The 24,338-nt window shown below is 40.0% G+C and overlaps 2 protein-coding genes and 1 non-coding gene across 4 annotated transcripts; 1 reads left to right on the forward strand and 2 right to left on the reverse strand.

Annotated features, from left to right (window-relative positions):
- Positions 1–957: 957 nt before the first annotated feature.
- On the reverse strand, positions 958–12,881 carry LOC120797435 (oxysterol-binding protein 1-like). Of its 2 annotated transcripts, XM_040141108.1 has the most exons (17): positions 12,489–12,881; positions 11,256–11,428; positions 10,671–10,879; positions 10,337–10,505; positions 9,930–10,041; positions 9,511–9,694; positions 8,619–8,736; positions 8,249–8,306; positions 7,811–7,975; positions 6,442–6,687; positions 5,245–5,365; positions 4,867–4,970; positions 3,976–4,071; positions 3,344–3,531; positions 2,628–2,863; positions 2,471–2,509; positions 958–2,342 (listed from the first exon to the last, which is right to left on the reverse strand). In XM_040141108.1, exons 2-17 carry the CDS (start codon positions 11,390–11,392, stop codon positions 2,200–2,202), a joined length of 2,325 nt encoding a protein of 774 aa, XP_039997042.1. In that variant the 5' UTR covers positions 11,393–11,428; positions 12,489–12,881; the 3' UTR covers positions 958–2,199. The 2 variants fall into 2 exon arrangements, with proteins under 2 accessions (XP_039997042.1, XP_039997043.1); XM_040141109.1 differs by lacking the exon at positions 2,471–2,509.
- A 485-nt stretch (positions 12,882–13,366) lies between these two features.
- Positions 13,367–13,454, reverse strand: trnar-ucu. The gene is given in 2 exon segments: positions 13,367–13,402; positions 13,418–13,454. It is a non-coding gene; the product is annotated as a tRNA-Arg (tRNA).
- Positions 13,455–14,856: 1,402 nt separating this feature from the next.
- Positions 14,857–22,747, forward strand: coro1b (coronin, actin binding protein, 1B). The gene is made up of 12 exons (XM_040141225.1): positions 14,857–15,104; positions 15,211–15,366; positions 17,395–17,600; positions 17,849–17,971; positions 18,580–18,709; positions 19,160–19,341; positions 19,473–19,592; positions 19,821–19,925; positions 20,044–20,189; positions 20,446–20,503; positions 20,658–20,990; positions 21,089–22,747. Exons 3-12 carry the CDS (start codon positions 17,397–17,399, stop codon positions 21,209–21,211), a joined length of 1,524 nt encoding a protein of 507 aa, XP_039997159.1. The 5' UTR covers positions 14,857–15,104; positions 15,211–15,366; positions 17,395–17,396; the 3' UTR covers positions 21,212–22,747.
- Positions 22,748–24,338: the final 1,591 nt, after the last annotated feature.

Genomic DNA, 24,338 nt, shown 5'->3' on the forward strand with positions numbered 1-24,338 from the left:
TTTCTGTGCTACCTGCATAACATTTTCATGTTAAATTTTTAGGTTTTGCCAAACTACTGTATGTATGTATGTATGTATGTATGTATGTATATGTGTATATATGTGTATATATATATATATATGTGTGTATATATGTGTGTATATATATATATATATATATATATATATATATATATATATACACACACACACACACACATTATATATACACATATATATATATATTTATATACATATATACACACATAAACATATATACATACATATACATATATACATACATATACATATATACATACATATATATACATTCATATATATTTAAATACACAAATAATAAACTGGAGCACAACCTAGTGGAAACATTGTTTTATCCATCCGGAGCACCTACTGAACATAAGGACAGATAATCCGAAAGAATAGATTTGCAAACCTTCACTTGTGTTACCTTATTAATAACTAATGAGTTGGAACAAATGAAATTGAACAACAGTATGAAAAGCTATTTTTTTGACATCACAGCATTTGTTTATTACAGATTCTTTTTCTTTGTTAATACAAAATACTGAACAATGTCATGTCTCCCCTCTCAATCAAGTATGGAAACTCCCTTTTATTCTGAAAATGAAGACAGTCCTCTTCCAATAATATGAGAGGAACCAAAAATACAAGAAAAAAAACTACTTTACAGTTATCAATACTATAATATGAATTTCTATACATTTATAAAATCATAGTTATTTGCAATGCTTTTAAATTCTTTGTTTCTTTATTCTTCATTTTTAAGTACACTTACAAACAAAATTATGAAATGCGCACTCACATTATATCCCATGTTTTTGGTGTCAAAATGTACTTGCATATGTATGAACTCTTTAGCAGATACACAAAGTTGTGACATTTATTTTCACCACTGCATTAACTTTTCATTGTTTTCTTTGCAAATTTGTCTGTTACTGTAAAAAAAAAAAAAAAATCACACCAAGTATCCCACACTTTCTAAAACAATTTTTACTGCCATGTAACTTAGTTACCATTCACTTCATTTGCAAAATGGCTAATTATTACTCAAATGCTGTGAAAAAGGGTAATTTCATTAATTGTTATTGAATAAAACTGCACTAAAGTGAAATTTCATCAGCACTGGAACAAACTTTTTGCCATTTTGCAGCTTTGTAGTCTTTTCCCAAGTATTTCTTCGAGGAAATAAAGTTTGTACAAGAAACCAGCAATAAATGTCAGTATCATATCCACTCAAGTGTGATGTAAATACAAGTGAGAGCAGGTTGCTCGTTTCTAAGGCGAAGAGAAAGAGTGTTTAGGCCTTGTATCCACGTCATAATTTTTATCATCATAATTTCCAACAGGCCTTGGTAAAGAAAAAAAATTCCTTCTAACTATAAAACATGACAGTGTAGAGGGTCAACCGGTGTTCTGGACAATCATGTCTTTTTTTTTTTTTTTCACTGCACATTGGCAGTGTTGTAAAGTGATGAAAGAGCAGATATGCCGTCATACACACAAGCACACTGGAACCTTCACGTCATTACATTAAGACACTAAATCAGAGAGATAAACAACAAATCCTCGCTAACATTTTGAAGGCCACCAGTAGACATTTTAATGAAAATTATTTTAATCATATTATATATAAATCTATATATTAACCAGGTGTTACCCCCTTTTTTTTTTCTTTTTAGAGCTATTACCAAAGCACAAAATGCTGTGGATGACATTAGGAACACTACATTATCTCACAGGATGTTATCAGCACAAAACCTCCTCTGCTCCTGATATGAGAGACTGAACAGACTCGAGCAGAGAGACTAAAAGAACTATCTACTATAGATCTGGAAGCACTGCCCATTTCACCCCCCCCCCCCTTATGCTCAGCCTGACCCATGTCAAAGCAGCACAGAAATTTTCATTCCAGTCCTCTCAGATGTGGGACAGCAACAAAGGGGTAGACGCTAAGACTCAAGGTGACAGGAACCAAAATGGGGATGAGGGAGGCCAGAGGGAAAACCCTGCTCCCTCTGGATCGGACAGCAGTGACCATCCTGGAGATCTCTTAGAACAGAGAGCCACTGGAGGGAAGCAGCCCTCCAAGTAGGGGACAAGCAGGCCTTTGTGGTAGCTGTCCACCAGGCGGCTTTGATGGATCAGTCTCTTCAGGGCACTTTGCAGTCAACACCATGGTCAAAAAATGTCTGGGCAGCCCTCCCAGCTGCCACGGTCCTTAGCTTCCCAGTAGCCTCCCTTATAGATATGGATTTGCTCACCTGTGATTCGGTCCTCACAGCGCTCAAACCAAAGTGCCTGGTAGTTGTCATGAGGTGAGCCTGAAGGGGAGAAAAATTGTGTTACCAAAAAAGCTGAAAGAAAATAATCCAGATAGATTAGATTAGAATAGAAATGAAAGCATGAGGAGGTGACAGTCAAAGAAAGAGACAAAAAGAGGAATACTTGCTTTTTAAGGAGGGATCAGTAAGAGAGTCCTCATCGACAGCTTTTGGAAGAGAAAAGGGGATCACAGAGATTTTTTTACCCCTGAATTCCAAGATTTTCCCCAAACAAGGTAGAGAGGAATACAGAAGAAGTAAAGCACTAAAACACACTTGACTCACCTTCTTCTGATTGGCTGGAGGTGCGTTGACTGGCGGCCTCCCTCTCTCTTTCCCGCCGGGCGCTTCGCTGCTTCTCCTCCAGCCGCTGCTTCTCAGCGTTGGCCTCGTCCCAGCGACCGTCCTCCATCAGACGCTGGTCAGGCCGGCGCCGGCTGTCGGTGGGCGCCACGCCCTCCTCAGGCTCATTTAGGGTCAGAGCCAAGCCAGTGAAGTAGTACATGGTCTCTGCTCCCTCACTGTGGACAAACAAAATAAACAGCGGGACTTGAAGTCAAAACTTGGGCGGATTTACAACATACAAAAATATGTTACCAAACATGTTACGCACGCAAATAGGAATAAAGAGTAAGTGATTACATTCGGCTGGATCACTGTTTTGTTTTGAGAGCTTTTCAGTCTGTCACATTATAAAGACTATCATGTGTGCTGATTCATGCTGAGCCTGCAATGTAGACAAGATAAACCAGCCCAATCCTTTGCTTTGAGAAGCTGATCAAAAACAGCTTTTCACTGCTGCACATTATCACAAATCATAAATTTGGAATCATTTGCAATTCAGAATTAATTCTCAATAGCCAACAATGTACAGTACAAACAATAAAGAGAAGTTAGGAAAGTTGGCTCACCTGCCAAAGACTGACTTAGTGTTTATTATTTATACACTGTGTAGGTGAATCAGGTTTAAACACACCACGCCATGCAGTGATTATACTTACGGTAGAGGATTCCTCCTCCAGACCTCTCTGGCTTTGAGTGTTTGGTAGACCGTCTTCTGTTTGCCCTCAGTTCCGTTCTCTCCACCTCGGCTGCTCTGCATCACCCTGGAGAACTCCATCTTCTCATCCCATGTCCCTGACAACACGTAGTGGGCCTTGCCATCCTTGTCCATCACCACACCTGTCACCTGAAAATGGGAGACAGAGGGGGTTAACAGAGGAGTAAAGCAACAAGACCCGTGAAGCATGTTAAGTACATTTTAAGTATAAAATATAACTGTAATTTTGTTAAACCTAACAGTTCAATGCAGATCTTTATTATTCCACAAGAGGATTTTTTTTTAAAAACACGAAGAGACATCTGGAAACATTAAAAGTAGGGGTACTATACATACAGCACTGAAAAGAATAAAAGGTTCATGTGATAAAAGTGAAGAAAAACAGAAACAATAAGAATATGGACAAAACAAATCTGTGCAGGAAACCAAAAAACACTTTCTTGTGTATTACAATTAAGAGAGTTTAATGCATATGGAATAAATGAAAGCTTGAACCTGTTGCACTTAATTTTCAGAAACCTGTAAAGAGAAAGAGTAAAATCTAATCAGCCAAAGGTTTCTGCATTTTTTCACCTTCCTGGCCACATCTCTGGAGAAGTAGCTGTAAGGAGCAAACTTCAGATGGCAGCGGTCTCCAGTGGTGTGGTTCACTACGTCTATCTCTCCAGACTGAAAGGGAAACAGAAAGAAAAAATGAAGGAAATCATTGTTGGGTTAATATTGTTTTCCATCGAAAAAAAGTTAAAATTTCAGGTTAGGGTTAGGCAATATGACGACAATATAACAAAACAAACAAACACACACACACAAACACACACACAGTATGCACAGTAGATATACAAATAAGAACTGGAAAAGAGAAATAAAAAGGATAATTTCAAAGATAAAGTATAAATACACAGTATGTAGTATGTGTATTAAAATGTCAGATATATTGTCCCTTTAACATTTTTAGTTGCATGATCATGAAGCAGGAAATGGCGCATATCAGATCACGGTAATACTGGATTTACCGATTTTTTCATCAGTGTGAGGGAACAACTTGATTTATCTGGCATGTATTTCACCAATTTAACCAAGAAAAAAGTTTGTTTGTTGAATTTCCAGAGTATTTACGACACTACATCTCGATGTATAATTTGCGATAGAAATGTCTATATACTGGTGATACAAGATTTGATCCATACCACCCACCTACTGGTTGCACTACTTAAACCTCACTAACGATTGTTTGTGGCTTAAGAGTGTAAGGCACTAACTATATATAATTGCAACATCCAGGTTCGAGTCCAGCTGGCAATCTTTGTTGCCTGTCATTTCCCATTTCCTGTCTCCTCACTATTACTGGCTTTCTGGAAAATGCACTGATAATCGGAACATTGGTACTAGTCAACTTAGGGGCCTGCTGTTTATTCAAAGCCTTGTTTTAACAGTGTGATCTTGCTTTATCACTTTCAGTCTCACCTGATCAATCCAGAGTTTTCCTACGATGATGTTGTGCACTGTGGTGGTAACTTTCTTCCATGTGTAGTGATTTTTGCTCTTTTCAAAGATTGCGTGAATTGTGCCTGGACAGAAAGAGGATTGGCAGACGGCAAACAAATCAGCTTCCACAAAACAAACCATTTCTTTGTTATTCAATAGCATCTGACTGATAACCTTCTATTGAGCCAAGGTTTGCTTAATACATTCCTCAATATTTGCTCTCTGATCTCTGAATGCTTCGTGCACTCCTTTTGTCTTGTCCATCAGGACATAGCTACAATGTTGTACCACACCCTCCTCATACATCATCAAAACACAAAGCATGCTAAATATGTTCTGGACCACATCATTTCTTACCTAAAGGCATTATGGAGAGATATTTGCCTCTGAACTTGCTGGCAACAGTGATTTCCTGCCTTAGAGTCCAGCCGCGATCAGAAATCACATGATGCGCTGCTGCAGGGGGGTGGTGACTGACCTGGGAAAGAGGCACAGAGTAGGTGATGTGTACAATTTGACTGTAGGTTTGGATACTTCCTATAGTTATGACTCACATGTAGTATAGACACATTGACGGAACTGTGAAGTATGAAAAAACCCAGATTTTATACAGGAGTACATGAAAATCCCCACTGTAAATCTCAAATCCAGTTATACTACTCATCTACAATACGATTTAATGCTTTAACAGTCCCCACCCCCTGCACAATCCCATCTATATTACATTATTTGTGTGTAAAATAAAATATAATATAATATAATATAATATAATATAATATAATATAATATAATATAATATAATAAAATATAATATAATATAATATAATATAATATAATATAATATAATATAATATAATATATACTCATACTGTAAATACAATTTTCTCCACAGCAGCCTGATTATTGGATTATTTATTGGACTGGATATATTCTCTTGTTCTTCAGGAATAGAAACCTCTCTGGCATTCTAATTTTCCAACCTCAAAGGTCCATTTTGTATCCTCCACAAACACTTTCCCAATTCTCTTTTTTTTTCCCCCACCTTGTAAATGAATGGTTCCCATAAAAAAGGAAAACGAGTGGATACTTTTTCACCTTCTAAGACAATTCTCCATGCTACAGTATGCCCCAAACAAAAATAAATTACATAAAATAGATATTTTTTTGTGTCTGTCTTTTATATCAAAATGCCTCAATTAAGACTTTCAAATTACGTGTAATATAAAGTGATCAAATTGTTACCACCCGTGGTCTCTACATGCATTAATAAAAATCGCAAATATTCATATAATCACATATTAATGACCACCGGCACTCATTTAACCCTTAATTATGTTTAAACTGTCCTTCTATTCTTGATTTGATTAGCTAACTCTCATGATAGTAGTTCCCTGTAACATGCGCGACCCCGAATTCATCAAAAAAAGGAAGCAAAAAGTTCTCAAAATGCTGAGTTAGTGGGATTTTTCAAGTCATCCTTCCTGACATCCATTATTTACTCAATTCCACTTCCCTGCTAGAGGACCTCCAACTGTGTCGTCCTTTTTCTCTCACCTGCTCACAGAGGGATCGGTAGCCACTCTCTCTCCGGCGGTCCAGCTCATACGTCTCTCCCAGCAGAGGGTTGAAGGGCTTGCCTGTGCGGTAGACGGTGGTCGAGTAGGAGGACACGGAGAAGGCGGCCACGTAGCACATTTGCTCCAAGGAGCTCTGGCACTTTGCGGCCTTATCCAGCAGCTCGTGGTACTCGAGGTCCTCTGACAGCCGCTGCAGCATTGAAATGGGCTCATTGAAGTTCACCTACAGAGAGCGGCATAATTCGGGTGTGGATTATTGTTTGCAGTCATTATTTTAAGTTATTTTAAGTGACCATAACATTTGCTTTTTTCAAAGTAAATGTTATGACGTGACTATACATGAAATTTCTACTACCCTGATCTTTTTCAGTAACAACAGACTGTACAAATTAAAATGCTACATTACATTATTATCACAATAATAGTACACATTTAAGTATAGGGCATTTCAAACCATTAAAACTGTAAAACATTGTTATCATAATTTAGTATATAGTAGCACTTCCTGTGTATAAATGCCTAAAATGCCAGACTACTCAGACTACTGACAGACATTTTTTTAAAACTGTGACCGATAAACATACTGATAGTGACATTCTGCATTGTAAAAATTAAATTGTCATTGATCTCTCCTGGACTAACTATGTAATGGTGATAGTTTCAAAATGACCCCAAACTAGTTTGGCATTTCTGTACAGCAATTTCTTGTTACTTATCAGCAGTAAAAACAGCAGATACACAAATATATCTTGATGACTAGTCCCTCAGTACGTCTGACAATAGAGCTCTTTCAACCGTTCTGTAGATGGCTCTCAAAGAATGTTGCTGACCTAGTATTGCCGTCATGAAGAGGACCTGTGTTTTAGTTAAATCCACATCACAGGTGAACACCGGTGCCAGAAGTCAATGATGTACTGACGTGACCTTATCACGCCGTGTTTACCTTGTTTTTTTTGTTTTTTTTTTCTTTTTCGATTTTGTTATCAAAAAGAATTCATGGTACATCGCACATATTCACATACTATTTACATGACATATTTTGTACATAAATATTTACAGTGCTGTACAGAAAGAAACCTTTACCCCAATTATAAACAATACCCTCACCCAGTGTTTGTGGAGGAAGACATAATTAAATGAATCAAAACTAAAAGCAGTACAAGTAGTAGTAGTGTTTATCTTGTTGGATACTTTCTTGTTGCAAACACAAACAAAGACATGAAAAGGGCAGCCCAGCGGCAGCAAAAGAGGAGGTGAAACTTCCTGAGGTTTTTAATGGCCAGGCCAGCAAACAAACTTCCTGTGAGTCAGACTGGATATTGAGTAACCTCTGCAGAAATACTCACAGGCATTGGGATCTTGGACAGCTCTTTGCCGATACAGTTCTTCATGATACTCCACAGGTTGAGGGAATAGTTGGGTTTGTCTGGGATGCTAGCCCGCCTCTTCTTCAAGGGCACCAACTCCAGAGAGGGGGATTCCTGGTTCATTGCAAGAGGCTCCTCATTAAGCTAAAAGGCAGAAAGTTCTGTCAATATCCAACATACAAGCTGCTGGAAATGCTACAGCTTTAAACATAGATTCACTGCTTTTCAGCTGAGTCAATTGTTAACACGTTTCTAATCTGATTTTTGATTGTAGCACAATCAAACCTTTAGTATTAAGAAACCTACCACCCTGCTGCAGATTTACAATAAAACACCTTGTATCTAATTATCACAAATGATGGTAGAAAACATTTTAATGGGGTTTTAGCTGAAAAACAGTAAACCGGTCTGACATACCGACTGATCATCAGGACACATTTCACTGTTGAAACCGCTGATATTACTGCTCGACCTTCTGTAAGAGATTAAAAAGTTAAGATTCTCTCTGTGTCTGGAAGGTTTCTGGTTAATTAAACAGCCAGTGTAAAATACAAGGAAACAGAGCACAAAACTGGCTAAACTGGTACTAACCAAACCAATCAACAATAAATAATTGTATACAAGTGTATGACCTCATTACGCCTCCTGGTTGCACTTTATACAAAGAACACATAAACCAATAATACATAAACTAATGAAGGCTTGGGGGAATCCACTTTTAAAGGTTTCTACCTTATAACTACATATGTGGTAAACATGCATGTGTGGTAAACAAGAAGATACTGACTTGTGGAACTGTGGGTCTGCGGGTACAGTGATAAACTCAGGCGCCTCTTCCATGGCATCAAAGAACTCATTGTCATCGTCCTCATCACTGGCCTCACCTTTCCCCGGCCCAGCAGCACCTAAACAGAAAACAATCAGTAACGTTCAAGCTAAAATACCAGTTATGATATACCCTTTTCTAATTACACTTAAAGCCTTTTGATGAAATTTCTCTCTCTTCAAGAGAGGAAGCCCTATTACTGACAACGGTTGTCAACATTAGGGCTGCAACTCACAATTACTTCCTTAATTAAATAAAATGTTTGGTATTTAAATTGTCAGAAAATAGTCAAAACTAAACATTGCAATCTTAAAGCCCAATGTAATTTCATCAAATTGCTCATTTTGACAAAGAAAGCAGTAGATTTTTACAACCGATATAATTTTTGCTTGAAAAAAAAATAACTTGAATGATCTGGTGATTATCAGAATAGTTGCAGGTTAATTTTTTGTTGATCGACTAATGCAGTGGTTCCCAAGCTGTAAGGTCGAGAACCCCATAAAAGGTTGCAAGTAAAACCGGGGTCTCGAGATGATTAACAGGATAGAAATGCAGTGAATATCATATTTCTGCTACATAAAGTTATGTTTATTTTCAGACTTTTTTCTAATCTTTTTTATTTAGATTTATCAGATTACTTTATTTTAGAAAACATCATCTAAACATCATCTAAACATCTAAAAACATCAACCAGCTGAAAAAAAAAAGTTACTTTGATAAAATCAAAAAAGTAGACGTGTAAAATAAAAATCATGGAGTCATGTGAGCAGAGAAGAACGGACATGGGAAGAAATCTGAGTTGGGAACTATAATTTGGGAAGTGATCAGCGAAAGGGTCAGTGTCACGTCTTACTTTTATTGTCTGCTGTAGCATTAGCTTGTGCAGCCCCTCTAAACGCTCGTTCCAGGTGATTGTGCTGCTTGGCCAGCTGCTCTAAAGTCTCCTCCAGCCTTACCCTCTGCTCCCGTTCTGCCTGCAGGGCCTTCTGCCATCGCTTACTGTGACCCTGAGCCAGAGTGAGGAAGTCTCGGCATGCCTGAGGCGCAAAACATGAAACAGGGAAACCCAAGATTCAATTATTGTGACCAGTTAATTTGGTCTGCAGGGAGTACAGATTGTAGGGAGTTTGGATTCTTTGATCTCAAACAAGATCAGTCCAGAGGAAATAACCAGATTCCTTTAAATCGGTTAGCAGACCCACTCTCATTGATACATTATACATCAAAAAACAAGCCAAATATAGATATACTGAGAGAGGAGGTGACACTTACATTGATCATGGCATTAGACGTGATGCGGAACAGCGTGGCCCTTTCTGTGACCTGACGAATCTTATCCCCAGCCTCTCCAGTTAGACGCAAGCTGTCCAGTTCTGATAAAGACCTAAAATACATATTAAAATGTACAACATGGATTAACAGTTGGGAAAATATATCGTCAATTTACAGTGTAAAAGACCATGAGTCTCTGATTCAATGGGGTTATTATTACAACTCATGCCGTATTGTCAGTTTATCTGTTCATCCACATGCTTTATATACAAAAGCTGCAGCACCACTGCTAAACTTAACATATGATCACCAAAGCAACAGGATCTTGATATGACACTCTTGACACTCTATGACAGTTTGGCCTGAGGACTAAGCAAAAACTAAGCAACAGAGTGTTAAAGCCTGACCTCTGGAGAGCAGAGCCATGCTTTGAGATCAGGTCGTTGCACGTGCTGAGATCCTCCACCTTGCTGCCTAGTGTTCTGAGAGCAGACTGGACTTCTGAATTCTGCGACCCGCCGCCTTGTCCAGGTGCCACCGGTGCAGATGATGGTGAGAAGTCGTCCCCAGAGTCATCTGTTAGCAAACAATTGTGAAAAAAGAAATCAGGTTAAAAGACTTTATATAAATAAATAAATAAATCTGCCATTCTCATAGCTTCGCTCTGCATTTTAAAAGATTCACAGAGCAAGAAGACTAAACACTGCTCTTTACATCCTCCCGTGAGTTTGTGGGTTTTACCTGACTCAGCCTGCATGCGTGCCGCCTTTGCTTTGGCCAGCTCGAGGGCAGTGATCCAGCGTTGACGTTCCACCTCACAGCTGGCCTTCAGGTGATACGTCTGTGCCCCACCGTTGGAGATGACAAAGTTGCAGGCATCATCCACAGTGATAGTTGCTGTGGCCAAGTTGATTGTGCCCCGACATGTGTGGCCCATCTCTGCCTGGGTTCTGACAGCCAGAAGAATTTACTTTGAGTGTTCGGTGAAAATGTAAATATATAGTAAAAACTGTGGCTATAATGGAAGCAATTTTTATGTTTTTTTTAGGGATTGTAACACCCAGTTCTGTTAAATATTCTACAGCCATCCTACAGAGATGACAACATTCCCTAAAATTTAATCTGCCAAGGATATTTATTTTGATAGAAAAGATACACAATGCTGTGAGGCTAATTGTATTATTCATTCACTTAAAATGTGATCAATAGCTTTTTGGGTGTAATTAAGCACTAGTTCCTGTAGCTCAATGCTAAGGGTTTTCTCTGGTGACATTATCAAGGCAGTATCCTTCCTTTATGTTATCCGTGTTCTGCAGGAAAGTGTACCTGTAGTATGACAACAGCCCATTACTCAGGACAAACCACCTCCGCTGATAACCCTTGATGTAATTTGTCCACTTGAACACCCATCCTTTGTATGTATCGCCAGCTGGGGTTGGAGTGGGGGTCTTGGGCTCTGACATCACAGCCCCCACAATCAAGACACAAATTTGAGGAACCTTAGAGGGAAATTAAATTTAGAAATGTTAGAATTTACCATGATAAGGCTTATGCTTTCATATAGAGCTGAACTTATTAGTCAATTAATCAATTACTTAATTACCATAACTTTAATCTAAAACTGATTTGATAATCTATTTATTGTTTACCTAATTTTTAGCAAAAATGTAACAAATTCATTGGTTCCAGCCTCTTAAATGTCAAAATGTACTGGTTTTCTTAGTCTTCAATGATATCATACTTAATATCTTTGGATTTTAGACTCTTGGTTGGGCAAGGCAAGACATTTTAACATATCAACCTGGGCTTATTGAAATTGACACAGGCTTTGCAATGGGCACTTTGCCCTACTTTCTCACATTTTATGGCCCAACGATTAAGCGAGAAAATAATCAGCAGCAGTAACTGATGATGAATATATACGTTAATCACATTCCTATTTTCATACTGAACAATCTCAATATTTCATAAAAAATTAATATGAACCATTATAGGTGGTTGATGTTGATCTTTCACTGTGGAATGACAGGTCAAAGTTTAAATATAGAGTCAATACAGATTCACTACTGACACGTTTTACTGCCAAACCTAGTGTTTAAACCTGAAGTGGATGTTCATAAAAAAAGGGACTGACTTGTGATTTAAACATCTTTGTGTAATTATGTCCTTTTAATTACATATAAACTTAATATTATCAATTGAGACATATCGATATTTTAGAAACTGTCATTCTAAGTAGGTTTTTGGGGAGATATGACAGTTGTCTAATCAATGCAACAAAGAAAACCAGATGATAACAACAAAAAATTGATAAAGCTCACATCATAGCTTGACGCCAGAAGCTAGCCAACGTTAGCTGCCGTAAGGCTAAGTGGGAGTCACGTTAGTAATAGCCCATTTTTGCTAGAACATGAGCTAAAGTGAAGAAACACCAGCTGACATGTTTGCTTGAAGTTCACCAGCTGACGTGTGCATCTTTACTATACGGTGCCAGCAATAAACACCGCTAGACAACCGTAGCTCACTAGCTTTCAAAGCCGCCGATAGCTAAATGTTTACCTTGACGTGTCCGAAATGTGAGATCAGGCAACCAGACACCCGGTGGAGTCACAGCTAACTTTGACACCCATACGCTACCGTGCCTAGCTGAAGAGGCTAACCAGCTAACTGACCAAGACCGGAGAGCTGATGATGCAAACAACTAAACGGGATACGTCGACGACAACAGTAGTCTGGCCGTAAAATAAAGGGAAGCCAATGAGCTTCATTCGTATCCCTCAGTAATCGTTCGTATAATGTTCATCCTACAGCTGCGTACGACGACAAGAATCTAAAAGCTAGCTAGCTACATCTAATTAGCCTAAGGTTAGCTCGTTGGTTACACCCGGTGCAACATAATTTGGTCCCGTCTAGGAACACAGCGATACCGAACACTGTTGCCCTAGTGGCAGCGTCAAGTTAACCAATGTAAAGGCTTGGCCGGACGAAACCGGCGTTTTGCCTTCAAAGTAACGTAACGTACTTAGATACCTTCCATTATTTTTTGTCTCAAGAAAGAACTGTATTTTGAAAACCGTAATCGGAAACCCTCTTTGATCTTTATCTCGTTAACTTTGCTATCTTGATACATTCATTTGGAGCTTCCAGCCGGCTAGTTTATCCGACGTTCGCTTCACAATGCTGGATAGATATATCACATGTTGTTAGCATAAAATTACATTAAAATTATTATACAGTTTTAGTGATCATCGCGTACTGAAACTTTATAATAATTTAATATATATGTATAATAATGTAACTGTATTACAGATACGTTAATAACAGTAATTGTTAATGTTTATGCTGTTTTTTTTTAATGGCGAATCTTTTATAAATAACGAATAAAGAAGAAGTCGTTGAGTTGTAATCTTTTCAGATGACACAAGCAAACAAAAGTGCGACTCCGGTGGGACTCGAACCCACAACCTTTGAATCACTTCACCAGTGCCTAGAAGTCCAATGCGCTATCCATTGCGCCACGGAGCCACCTGTTGCACGTAGTCCGTCTGGGCTGAGATAAGTATTACGAGGCACCGATTTTTGTCTATGGGCACTGTGGTGTGATTTGTGTTTCTGGACATTTCACCACCTCCCGCGACCACCGCCCTTTATAACTTCAGAATACCGCTTCACGTGGAGCCGTGACGAATGAGCCTGCCATGTCCCATGTTGAACGCTGAGTGGCGCTGAAGGGTCATAACAAGTTCAACACATTCAGCAGTATTAAGTTTACCAATGTAATTAGCAGGACGTTAGTAAGTCTACATCTAGTTAAGCTAGACAATGAATGAAAAAGTGCTAATCATGAAAATGAAAAGTTATTTAAGGAGGAATCCCTTACACTTAAGCCTGTGATTTCAGTGAATATTTTATTATTCCACTCATGACTGTGATCCTATTCCGTAGGTCTTTTTAAAATTACTACTTACATTTTCTTCTTTGATTAACTTGAATTGGGGAATGTGTAGGAATCATCTTTCCGCCACCTAAAGCATCTGCAGGGTGGAGCTTGATGTGTGAAATAGGGCTAAACAAACCGGAATGAAGTCCTACCCAGGTCGAAAAATTCCCCTCATTTACAAGTGCCATATCCTCTTTTGATCAACTGTTTATTAGTATGCTACACCCCCCTTTAGAATCAGGGGAAGCTTGAGTCAAATATGATCTTCTGCTTGGGGCTCTTTGTAAACTAAAGTTTACAAATTATATTATTAGATTCTTATTAGTGATGCATTCATGTAAAAAAGCAGGATTTTACTGTTGCGGTTGGTTGAAGTGGAACTAGTTTTTAACTATTTTTATAGGACTACAATTAATGATTATTTCACCAAATAGCTGATTGATCTCGATTAATCAGTTGTTTGGTTTGTAAAACCTCTGAAAGTAGTGGCGAATGAGTGACACCTTCACAATGCTTGTTTTGTCCAAAACAAGCAAAAATTAAATTAATCACAAGAAAAGAAAAAGCAGCAAATCGTCACATCTGAGAAGCTGGAACCATGAACCATGTGAAGTTTAATTCATAACAAAGCACCGTATCTTATTTAAAGGCTTTTCGTGTGTTTTGCATCCAAACATCGGAATCTGTAAAGTAACTACTACTCTGTTACATTTGCACCACTGCAGAAGTCGACACGTTTTCAAGAACTAGCAAAGTGATATTGCGCTTGCGCACTATGGCGAAGCCGGACACTAAAACTACGAGGCAACTAATTTTAAAAAAACGGTATTGATTTTTTTTTTTTTAATCATTACCGTTTTTTGTTTTTTTTTTAATTAGTTGCCTCGTACATTGAACTAGCCAATGTTGCACTCGCGGGCAGTTGTTGCAGGCGCGTCCACATCCGGTCAGGCAGACAGGGATCTGGACGTAAACGGACGATAACCCTCTTGCCTCCTGCGTGTCTCTGATATATCCTGCCAGGAGCGGAAGTGTCTGGGATTCGGCTCAGTCCGTCGCTCCAAAAACAGTCGCCTGTGAAGGGAGACGGGCCGAGCGCCGTCTGTAAGTCTTCCCAAGCCGTCGCCGCCTGCAGCCGGGCTCCATCCAGCGACGCCGCGAAAAACCCAGCTAATGTAGATATATCGGCACGGGACATGCTCTGTCGGGTTACGTTTCTACTGCGGCACACTTGGGTAATTAATGACAAACCAGCCGGAAGAGAGCTGAAAATGTGGTGTTGATAATTCGGATGGGTTTTTTTTTTTTTTTTTTTTAATGCTTCTTATGGATTTGTTGCAGGCCTGCGCAATCGACGTGAACGTGAACTCCCCGGACACAGGAGAGGATTAAGTTACTGCTGCTGGCGGCGGATTATTTTTATTGGCCTCCTCCTGTCACGCCCGAGTCTTTTTTTTTTTTTTTCCCTCAATTACGAGAGCGCAGCTCACAAGCCAGGTATGCCACCGTGCACGACAATAACAACCCCGCCGCTTCCTCGCAATGTCACGTTGCGGGAATAACTACGCATCGATACACGTCCTTTGTTGCTCCTGCCTAACCGGCGGAGACTCTTCGCGAAACCACAGTGTCTTTGTGTTGTTGTGTGCGGACCGCAGTGAAATCTCGCATTGGAGCGGTCCAAGAATGCCGTGCGGCTAAGCAGGATGTTGACAAAAAAAAAAAAAAAAAACAACAACCAAATCAAACAAACAATCAATCATACTTGTACAATAGGGGCGCACTATTCGGCAACACGGACCCAAATACCGATGGAGGTGTTTGTGTCTCGGGCTCTACCTTGCAAAGCACAAGGCGTGGATTTTGGAGCAGTTTCGTCCTCGCAAGCGAAACGTAGACTCCAGCCTGCATACCTGCTAACGTGCAGTTCGCGCTGACAACCGCGCAGCTTTAGGTTAAACGGATATAGAGTTACCGGCTCCCCCGCCTCAGCAGCTCTGACCACCCAACCCCCCCCTCGCCGCCACAGCGTGTTTTGGTTTCAGGCGGATCATGCCCTTTTGTCCACTGAAGCCTGACTGTACTTTTCAGGACAGACTCCCAGTATGAAAGAATTTGCCTGCTGTTTTGACAGCCCCCCCCCCTTCCCCCTTTCTCTCCGGCTGACAGTCTAAAGATGCCGGGGATTCACTGAATAAACTGGAAAAAACGACATGCACCACGATTTTAATTGGACGCTGGTGCAGAAAGACACATCTGCAGATATTTAAGTAAAAGTTCTTTTGTTTTGTTTTGGTTTTTTTTTTTACAAAGTTTTGTTTTTTGATTACTTGTGGGCATTTTTAAAATTTAAAATAAAAAGTAGAGTGCAGGTCTATTCAAGCAAACAGAGACAATGCACGTTTTTTGCTTTCAAATATTTTTCTGTGTTCAAGTGAATAATACATTAGTGTTAAATAAACGCTCATTTAAGTTAAGCAATTTTGCATCACATTGTTATTAGTACTATTAAATTGCTGTATTTCACCAGATGTTAAAAAATAAAAAACACAACAACAGGCCACCCTGCCTTCTAAATATCGGCATCAGCCTTTGAAAAACCCAGTTGGGTCGACCACTGATTTTTTTAACAAAGCCTGTATAGTTAGTTTATGCCAAGCATTTGGCCCATCCCACACAGACAAGTACATCTAAAGTATAATTGGACATCCTCCAGTTACACACATACAAAACCAAAAGAAAAACACAAGTTATAATATTTGAAGCATAATGTTTCATGTTTTATACCATCAAATAACGTGTGCAGAAATTCCAATAAATTGTACGCTCAACAGCAGAAGAAAGAACAGAAATGCTACAAGCCTGATTGCCATCAGGATAAACATCATCGCTGTCTAAAATATCAATTTCTGTTTTTACCTTACTAAACAAATTATTGTGTGCCTTCCCAGTAAAAAGGACAAACAAAAAAAGAAAAACAAAATTTTGTGCTAATTTTACTCCTAAAATAATATACGCAGTGCTTGGAATTGATCATTTTATGGCCTTAAAAGATTGAACTGTTAGAGAAATGTATTACAAAGTCATCTGTAGCTCTTATGTTCTATTTTGGCTCAGGTAGTTCAATCTAGGGCTGCAACTAACTAGGATTTTCATGATCAATTAACCAATGACTTGTTTGGAAAATAGAACAACAGAAAACGGTGAAAAAAGCCCGTCAGAATCACTTGTCATCGTTGCTTGTTTTGTCCAACCAACCGTGTAAACAAGATATTTTAAGTTACAATGATAGGAAACTTGAGAAAAGCGGCAAATCTTCACATTCCAGGCGCTGGAACCAGAGAGTGTTTTGGCTTGGTGTCTGATTTAAAAGATTAATCGTTTGTCAAAAGTCGTTGCTGGTTCATTTTCTGATCATCGACTAATTGTTTCTGCTTTACTTCATCAAAAAGTTCAAGGAATCCCTTTTCAGCTGAATGTACCTTCTAATTCCCCCGTGACTTCTGTTTTTTCCCATCTCCACAGATATGTCTTTTCGGCGAGGTGTGGTCAGGCAGAGCAAATTCCGCCATGTTTTTGCTCAGGCATGGAAAGCCGAGCACTGCATCGACGACGTGAGGGTGTCCCGCGTGACGTGGGACAGTCCGCTCTGCGCGGTCAACCCCAAATTCATCGCCGTTATCATCGAAGCAGGCGGAGGAGGAGCCTTCCTTGTTGTTCCTGTCAGCAAGGTTCGACCATCTCTGCATGTCATTCAGCATCAGATCAACCGTAGATCACTATTTTTAAAAGCCCGTTTTTGCTTCCTATCTTCCATTATGCTACTAAAAGCATTTTGTCTCTCCATATATGGCTCATGCATATGCAGCACTTTTATAGTTCTAAGAAAAATGGCAGATAAAGGTTTTACTCCTGTAATATGTTCACATTTAAATCCAGCAAGGTGTCCCAATTTGGTCTTTTTTTGTTTCTCCCACAGAGCGGCAGAATCGATCAGTCCTCTCCGACAGTCTGTGGCCATGCGGCACCGGTGCTGGACATCCAGTGGTCTCCTCATGATGACAGTATCATTGCAAGCGCCTCAGAGGACTGCACGGCAAAGGTAGTGTGCAGGTGTTTTTTTTTTTTGGCACTTGATCGCTTTATTGCTTGGTGATATCTGCTGTCACATATACCAAAGGTTACCGTGAGCACGGTTGTGTAAAATAGGTCTCTGACAGCCACGGTGAATTAATTGCTATCTTGTTTGTTTATTTTGTTTTGTTCTGTTTGTGGTTTTACGAGGGGTTATGTGAAGGACTAGAAAGGCCAGTTATTTCCGCCCTGTTAGGCCCAGTTAAGCTAACCATATCCTGGCTGTAGCTTCATATTCATTGTGCAGACATGAGAGTGGTAGCGATCTTCTCACCTAACTCTCAGCGGGAAAGCGAATAACTGTATTTCCCAAAATGTCAAACCGTGCCTTTTAAGGTGCTCTTGAGGTTTAAAAGACTGGACACATGAAAATAAATAACACTGGAAAATAAAAAAAGTTCTTCAGTCACTCTTAGCAAGGAGAAAACTTCTATTTAAAGTCTTGGTTTAAAAAGCCAACATTTTCTTTTCTGTGACCAGGAATAACTTTTGTAAGCTAATTTTATGGCATGAAAGTTGCAGAGATTCTACATCAATGCTCGCTGCTGTACCTAAACTAATGTCTGTTGTGTTCAGGTGTGGCAGATCCCAGATGGGGGCCTGACAACTCCGATGACTGAGGCCATTGTGACCCTCGAGGGCCACAGTAAAAGAGTGGGCATCCTGGCTTGGCACCCTAGTGCCTTTAACATCCTCCTAACTGCAGGTAGCGTCATTTGACACATTCTGGTTCCCTATATTGGTTGCAAAAAACTACTTGGGATTGTCCGTGATTGCTTGAGGTACGACTGAGATTGCTCGATTTATAAATTAAACTGTACGACCTAATGATCTAAAAGGGCATGCACTAGCAGACCACATGAAAGGAACATCTATCATTCCTGAGTCTCATACAACAAGCGAAAGTCAACTTTTCTACGTAACAAAGTTCCGTAAAAGTGATATACAGCCATCCGTTCGTAAATAGTGAGAGATGAAGAACAGCTCTAATCTTATTATGTTGGTTTTTAGTGACACCCAGTTCAAATACTACTGCATTATACAAGCAAGGAACTGCACGTCCCTCCACAGCAATTCATGGCATGCAGTGCAAATTTAAAAGAGAATGTAAATAACCTGAGATATGTAAATGTAAATAACCTCTCCCTCTCCTCAGGCTGCGATAACGTCATTTTTGTGTGGAACGTGGGGACGGGAGAGCTCGTGTACCAGCTGAGTGATGCCCATCCAGACCTGATCTACAGTGTGAGCTGGAACAAGGACGGCAGTGCTCTCTGTACTGTCTGCAAAGACAAGGCCCTGCGCGTCATTGACCCACGAAGAGGCACCGTCCTCAAGGTTATTTGAATTCTTGCAACGCATGCAGATGCCTGCAGCAGAAGTCATACGATTGTACGTCATGCATGAACACATCCAGACGGTAAAGTAATGCTATAGTGCTCCGTTTTCCTTTTGAATTGTTCTCCTAGGTGAGAGAGAAGGTCCACGATGGTACCAGGCCTATGAGAGCGGTGTTCCTCTCAGATGGGAAGATCCTGACCACAGGCTTCAGCCGTATGAGTGAGAGACAGCTGGCATTGTGGGATACGGTAAGTCTCTTGCGGTACAATTATCCCTAGGAATTACATCCATAATGGAAAAAATTCTGCTGTGCACAATTTACATTCAATGCCAACGTTCGGTCCCTAGTGCAGGAAAAAGTAAGTCCTTTATTTTAGCAAGGCTGAAAGTAAAGGTTGGGCTGGATGGACATTTGTAAGCAATTATTATTAGTATTAAACCGATGTTTTCTTTTGTTTTGGTTTTTTTACTTATAGAAAGATCTCTCTGAGCCAATGGCTGTACAAGAAATGGATACAAGTAATGGAGTTCTTCTACCCTTTTATGACCCTGACACAAACATGGTCTACCTGTGTGGAAAGGTATAAGCTCGGGATCTTACAGCAAACACAAATTCACCCAGCTGGTAATATTTAGTTTGATTTTTCCACCCATGTTTTGATGCGCTCATCTTCATTCTGTGCGTGATCTGGTTTTCAGGGGGACTGCACCATCCGGTATTTTGAGGTGACAGACGAATCCCCGTACGTTCACTTCCTCAGCTTATACAGCAGCAAGGAGCCCCAGAGAGGGGCAGGCTTTCTTAGTAAAAGAGGTGTGGATGTCAACAAGTGTGAAATTGCCAGGTAAGTACAGTATGTTTGGTCAGGGGAGCCTGGTGACATTCCATATTTTTCTTCTTATCAGCGAATTCAATGAAGAGACTAAAACCACCAATGAATTAGTCCTGCAAACAAGAATCGTCTGTGTTGCCAGATCAGATCCTGATACCTTATTCCTCTGTGCCAGAGACCCCCACTGTCGACGGTGAAAAATTAAAAACACATTATTGAGCCACACCTAACCTTTTAACAAGGTTTCCAATTTCCTGCTCTTTTATAGGTTCTACAAACTGCATGAAAGGAAAGTGGAACCCATTTCTATGACTGTACCACGGAAGGTAAGCCATTAACAATTTAGAAAATAACTTAATTTGTATGTCATACTATTCAAAAATAAAAATTCAAGCGCTCTGCATACACAGGAAATGTATCTATAAGCGAACACTAAAAACACTTAACTTATTCGCCCCATCACCATCTTGCCTGTTCCAGTCAGATCTGTTCCAGGGAGACCTTTACCCGGACACAGCCAGCTTGGAGCCAGCGCTCCTGGCTGACGAATGGATCGCTGGGCAGGATGCACCACCACTGTTGGTCTCCCTGAGCGGTGGGTACACGGCTCCTCCATCCAAGCACAGAGACACCCTGAGGAGCAAGCCCAAGCTCGTTTCGCAGGACTCTGGGACGGGGGCTGCCCCGCCTTCAGCTGGCAACGTAGCGGCATCGGCGCCTACCTCTGCCGCCAAGGAGACAGAAGAAGACGTGCCACAGCCACGAGTGGCCACGAAAGAGACGGATGGAGGTACTGAGAGGCTAAAGAGAGAGGTGAGTCGATAGAACGAGTGAGACATTTCGACCTAACTCTTGTTTTTCATGCTTAACGTCATTTTTTGACTTCCTCCTTCTCTCCTCGCCCCTTTCAGGACGACGTGCTGAACGAGCTGTTGGCAGAAATGAAGGCTTTACGTGCCGTCGTACTCGCTCAGAGCCAGAGAATTGAGTTGCTCGAGAGGCAGCTGGCTCGCATTGAAGATGGGGATGTATGAGAAAGCAGGAGATCCACTACATTCGGAGGGCATTCTTACTAAATCCATAGACCCTAGCCTTACTAGAATCAACAGTAACTTAAGCTGTGTGAGTGGGAGAATGTAGTGTACAGTAGCAACTAACTGTGAATCACAGTGGCTTACAACTAGACCGACTGTTGCGATTAAAAACAAGACCACAGTGTGTTTCTGTGATTGACTTCCAGATTGTGGTTGAGAATGGGGTGGCATGTGCACAGCGTGAAATTTAACAGCGAGATAATGTTTGATTCTACATATGAAGGAATATCGTAGCAGCTATTTGGTGGTGCATATAGTGCGGCTTTTAGTTTTAAAAATCCACGTGTTCATTTTGAGGGGCTTTGAAGGAGTTTCAGTGGCACCATTGCCTCAAATTAAGCACAAAGTAGGAACAAACAGCATTATATTAAAGCTACTGAAGGTTGACATTCTATAGCAAAGTAATTAAGTACCTCTAATACGGTTTTTGGGGTTTTTTTTCTTTTTCTCTTTCTCTTTCTCTGACGCACTCACACGTAATCATTAGGGCTATTTAATCAGGTAGTTAAAGCTGCTCAACTGTGATGTCGTATCAGACCCCCAGTTGTTATCTCATCGTGTGACTTGTGCTTTGTTTTACTACTTCGTTATAGGACGCCGTGTGCAAGGATAACGGTAGGAAAATCTTCTGGCGCACAAACCGTGACCTCGACAGAGAGAATTGTGTGAATACTAGCTGATGAGCGTGTAGCTAAATATTTATGTGTATCGTAATTCTGTGTAGTCTTTGCAGTCAATGAAAAGGTGACACTTGTGATTTTGAGCCTCGTGTTTGCAGGTTTTCTGTAACATCATGAGGCAAGATATTTGTCCACATTATCATTAAGACATAAATATGCAGAAATACTCAGCTCTTTCCCTTCTTTTGACATTGGGCTGTAGTATTGTGTGCCGCCTAAAGAACCAGGACCTCTTCTGAGTATTTTGAAGAGCAGTGAATTGGACACTTTTTAATCATACTTCTCATGAGCATTTTTTCAGAGATGGCAGCTAAAATGAAAGTTGCCCGGTGGACACACGGCCTAAGGTGGGCTACATACAGCACATACTGATATTGAACTTAATGCTAATTGCAGTACAGCCGAATAAAACACACAATATATTCAAATTATAAGAAATTATCTGTTTTCAGCCACAAGAAAGAGGAAGTTACAATGAAATGTGAAACGCTATCTACAGTTTGCAGTTGCATTTGTATTGGTGTTAAAAGACGGAAAGTTCTTTTGTATTTTTTCTTTTCCATTTGAATATTGTGTTTTTTGCCATTACGTTTAGAGGCACTTATCTGTCACCTGTTCATCAGTCAGTTGTAGTGCAACAATGGTACATTCCACATCAACCTTATCCCTTTATTACTTTAATTGTGGTATATAATTCTTTATGCACTAACCTCTTAACACTAACTGTAAATCAGTAGCATTTTAATGAGACTACATTATGAAAGCTCAATAAACATTCATTCCTCCTTTGTATTAATTGAATGGCTTTTTATTTACACTTAGAAATGTTCTGCTCGTGATCATATATTTGTGGTAATTTCTTGGTCAAGTTATGGTTGAATAGCGTATATTGTATATTCAGAGTACTGGCTGTGTGCCAAACAGCTGCTGCTTTAATAGACACGCAGAATGCACACACACAAAAACACACTGCCTTCATAAAGTGTGCAACACCCCTGAGATTTCTCCCATATTTGCTTGTCTGGCATTTGTTGTCTGAATTTCTTATTCTTTATATATATTCTTAAAATGCATCATACATAATTGGGGTTCAAAAGTGGCCAGTTAAACTGACTGGAAAAGTGAAAAAGAGGTTTCAGCTGACAGTCCATGCCACCTCAGAAACTACAATGACATGGAGCTATCTATAGATTTCAGAGAGAATAGAAAGTCATAAAACAGTTTATGAAATGTTGGAGTTTCACTTTGGCACAGCAGTTTTGATTATTGGCCCCATGTACTTGAGTAATCTAGTAGTGAGTGAGTCATGTGACCTCTTTATGACAGAACAACAGCATTTACCTGCCGTGAGCCAGAATTGCACATCTCAAATCTGCCATGTATGGGAGACTGGCTGCAGGGGAAAAGCTACAGACTGGACAGGTGGCACATTGCAGCTGCTGGGAGCTTGCAAAAAGTCTTGAAACAAACTAATAGCGTGGCAACTCTAGAAAATGTGCTGAGCAGAGCGCATACCTCCAATAACGCCAGTGTCACGCAACATACACCAGACTTCAAAGGAAAAAACTCAAATTCATAGTAGATGATCCGGATCTGCTCCAAAATACAATGGCTTCTTCCCTGTACCATGCGCCATTCCTCCACCAACTTCAGTGCAAATTGGTTCAGCAGTTTTTGCGTTATCCTGTTGACAAATAAACAAACCAACAGTCACAACAGACAAACACACATATTCCGACATAAACAGGCATTATCTCCTTGTCAGCAATGATCTGTGATCTGATAAAAATGAAAACTAAATCCAGCTTATAGTGCAAAGCTCTACGCCTAGGCACACGAACCATCATCGTGCACAGAAGTGGCTGATGGTGGAATCCCGAATGATGGTGGCGCTGTTATGTTTTGTAGTTGGGGGGATGGAAGTATGAGCATTTTAGTGTCATCCTTGAGCAACAAAGACCATGAGAGTAAATGGAGAATTGAAAGGATCCAAATATAAGTAGAGCCCCAATGAGAAAACTCTTCAAAACAGCAAAAGGAAAGAAAAACTCAAATTAGGGTGGTAGTACATACTGGGAGAATCAAGCAATCAACACTGGAATTGCTTCAGACGAAACCCAAAGTTCAAACCAGGAAATCTGTAAATTGACCTGAAGATAGCTGGTCCAGCTGCGATTCATCCAAGCATACAGTACCTCACTAGAGCCAATCTCCAGTTAAAACTGGCAGAGGCCCCAAAGGTTCTTTGTGTGACTGTATAAACTTGAAGGAACATTTTGCAAACCTATGAATTAGAATCAAATGTTCACAGATGGCTTTTTTTTTTTTTTTTTTTTTTTATTGCAAAAGGAGAGAAATGACACGAAAAAGCACCAACTATCAATTGT

The sequence above is a fragment of the Xiphias gladius genome, chromosome 12 (genome assembly GCF_016859285.1).
Source record: "Xiphias gladius isolate SHS-SW01 ecotype Sanya breed wild chromosome 12, ASM1685928v1, whole genome shotgun sequence".
In the NCBI taxonomy this organism is placed as follows: domain Eukaryota; kingdom Metazoa; phylum Chordata; class Actinopteri; order Istiophoriformes; family Xiphiidae; genus Xiphias; species Xiphias gladius.

Bases quoted from the DNA above. Each gene is read 5' to 3' on its own strand.
- LOC120797435 (XM_040141108.1), bottom strand. From the start codon at position 11,392: ATGTCAGAGCCCAAGACCCCCACTCCAACCCCAGCTGGCGATACATAC. The intron at 10,506-10,670 runs GTAAAACCCACA...GTTTGCTAACAG, and splicing joins ACGCATGCAGGCTGAGTCAG to ATGACTCTGGGGACGACTTC. The intron at 8,737-9,510 runs GTAAGACGTGAC...TTTTCTGTTTAG, and splicing joins TGCTACAGCAGACAATAAAA to GTGCTGCTGGGCCGGGGAAA.
- coro1b (XM_040141225.1), top strand. From the start codon at position 17,397: ATGTCTTTTCGGCGAGGTGTGGTCAGGCAGAGCAAATTCCGCCATGTT. The intron at 19,342-19,472 runs GTTATTTGAATT...TTGTTCTCCTAG, and splicing joins GAAGAGGCACCGTCCTCAAG to GTGAGAGAGAAGGTCCACGA. The intron at 19,593-19,820 runs GTAAGTCTCTTG...TTTTACTTATAG, and splicing joins AGCTGGCATTGTGGGATACG to AAAGATCTCTCTGAGCCAAT.